Raw genomic sequence first — 2,262 nt, 5'->3', positions numbered from 1 at the left:
CTACACTTACACAACAAGTCCAAGAAAAGATCCAAGTTCATTCAATCAATTTGAATTGACCAAAATATAAGAAACACTTAAGGTCCAAAGGAATAAATTGAGCAAAGAAATCACATGGGCTGAGAAGTTAAGTGAATAAAATCCAAACCCAAGGCACAATCTTCAATTGGTATCAACCTTCTCTAAACCTTCTACAATCTTCAAGAGCGTTGGTCTCAAGAATCAAGCTTCATCGCTTGGAGCAAAGGTTTAATGGAAAACAACTTGGGTTCAACCACAGTTGCCTACACTCTAACTGAAGACCAGTCAAAAAATAGGCCACCCTTCTTCAACGGAAAGAACTATGCCTACCGAAAAGAGAGGATGAAGATCTTCATCCAATCCATTGATTACAACATTTGGAAGAATGTTGTGAGTGGTCCCAAGATTCCAACAAAAACAAGTACTGATGGAATGGTGACTCCAAAAGAAGAAGTTGAGTGGAATGAAGACGATAAGAAGACGATGGAGTTGAATGCTAAAGCCATCAACCTTCTTCACTGTGCTATTAACTTTGAAGAGTATCGAAAGGTGTCTAGATGCAAGAAAGCCAAAGAAATCTGGAAAAAAAAACTCCATGTTACACATGAAGGCACTAAACAAGTCAAAGAAACTAAGATTGATATGCTGCGAAAAGAGTACGAGATGTTTAATAAGAAGGATGGAGAAGGCATTGATGAAGTGTTTGAGAGATTCTCAATCATAATCAACAACCTTGATGCTATGGGTACAAACTACTCAAAACAAACCTTAGTGAGAAAACTCTTTAGAAGCCTCACAAAAGAATGGGAAACCACTGCCACTGTTCTAGCCGAGAGCAATAACCTAAGCCCTATAACCTATAATGAGATGAGAGGAAAACTCCTTGCCTATGAAACCACACACACAAACCCGGACTCAAAGAAAAAGGGAATAGCCCTCAAGTCAAAAATAGAATCAAAAGAGAGTGAGTCTAGTGATGGTATTTCAGATGATGAGCTTATATTTTTTGTTAGGAAATTTAGAAGGATGATGAAGAACAAAGGCAAGTACAAGGGTTCAAGCTGAAAGGAACACAAGATGGACTTGAGCAAAGTGACTTGTCATTATTGCAAGGAGGCTGGACATTTCAAACTAAACTGTCCGAAGCTCAAGAAGGAGGACAAAGGGAAGAAAGAAAAGAAGAGAGTGCTCATGGCAGCTTGGGAGGATCTCGAGAATGACTCCAATGAGGAAGAAGATTCTGAAGGTGAAGATAAAATTTGCTTCATGGCTGGTAATAATCATCTTGATGAGGTAAATTACTATGTCTTGTCTATAGATGATTTACATGCTATAATTGATGATATTACACTAAACACCTCAAAATTGTTGGATAAGTACACTAAATGCAAATCTGAAAAGGATGTATTAAAAGCAAAAAAAATGATTTTTTGAGAGAAAAGGTGAAAGAAACTGAATGTGCTTTGGACATTATTGAAGAAAATAGATTTCTAAAATCTGAACTTGAAAAACTAAAAGGAAAGCACATTGTGGATCCTTCTCAAAAGCTAATTGCTAATAATGAAAGATTAAATGATATGATTAAAAGGTTGAATGGTGACTTCGCAAAATTTGCTCAAAGTTCTAGTAATTTGGACAAATTACTTGCAAGTTGATGAGCGGATAATTTATACGCTTTTTGGCATTGTTTTTATATAGTTTTTAGTAAGTTTAAGCTACTTTTAGGGATGTTTTCATTAGTTTTTATGCTAAATTCACATTTCTGGACTTTACTATGAGTTTGTGTGTTTTTCTGTGATTTCAGGTAAATTCTGACTGAAATTGAGGGATTTGAGCAAAACTCTGAAGAAGGCTAACAAAAGGACTGCTGATGCTGTTGGAATCTGACCTCCCTGCACTCGAAATGGATTTTCTGGAGTTACAGAACTCCAATTGGCGCGCTCTCAACGTCGTTGGAAAGTAGACATCCAGAGCTTTCCAGCAATATATAATAGTCCATACTTTATTCGAAGAATGACGACGTAACTTGGCGTTGAACGCCAAGTACACGCTGCTGTCTGGAGTTAAACGCCAGAAAAACGTCATGATCCGGAGTTGAACGCCCAAAACACGTCATAACCTGGAGTTTGACGCCAAGAAATGCCTTAGCTCGTGGAATGATCAAGCTCAGCCCAAGCATACACCAAGTGGGCCCCGGAAGTGGATTTATGCATCAATTACTTACTCATGTAAACCCTAGTA

General features: G+C 37.7%; 1 protein-coding gene across 1 annotated transcript in view; it reads left to right on the top strand.

Moving 5' to 3' along the window:
- Positions 1 to 252: 252 nt before the first annotated feature.
- LOC107470720 (uncharacterized) overlaps positions 253 to 2,262 on the top strand; it is a 16,484-nt gene continuing 14,474 nt past the window's right edge. The window contains exons 1-2 of the mRNA XM_016090126.1: positions 253 to 570; positions 1,135 to 1,294. Of these exons, the coding sequence (XP_015945612.1) occupies positions 253 to 570; positions 1,135 to 1,294 (478 nt within the window). The remainder of the gene's footprint in view (positions 571 to 1,134; positions 1,295 to 2,262) is intronic.

This window comes from Arachis duranensis, chromosome 10 (assembly GCF_000817695.3).
Source record: "Arachis duranensis cultivar V14167 chromosome 10, aradu.V14167.gnm2.J7QH, whole genome shotgun sequence".
In the NCBI taxonomy this organism is placed as follows: domain Eukaryota; kingdom Viridiplantae; phylum Streptophyta; class Magnoliopsida; order Fabales; family Fabaceae; genus Arachis; species Arachis duranensis.
This window is presented reverse-complemented; position numbering and strand designations above follow the sequence as displayed.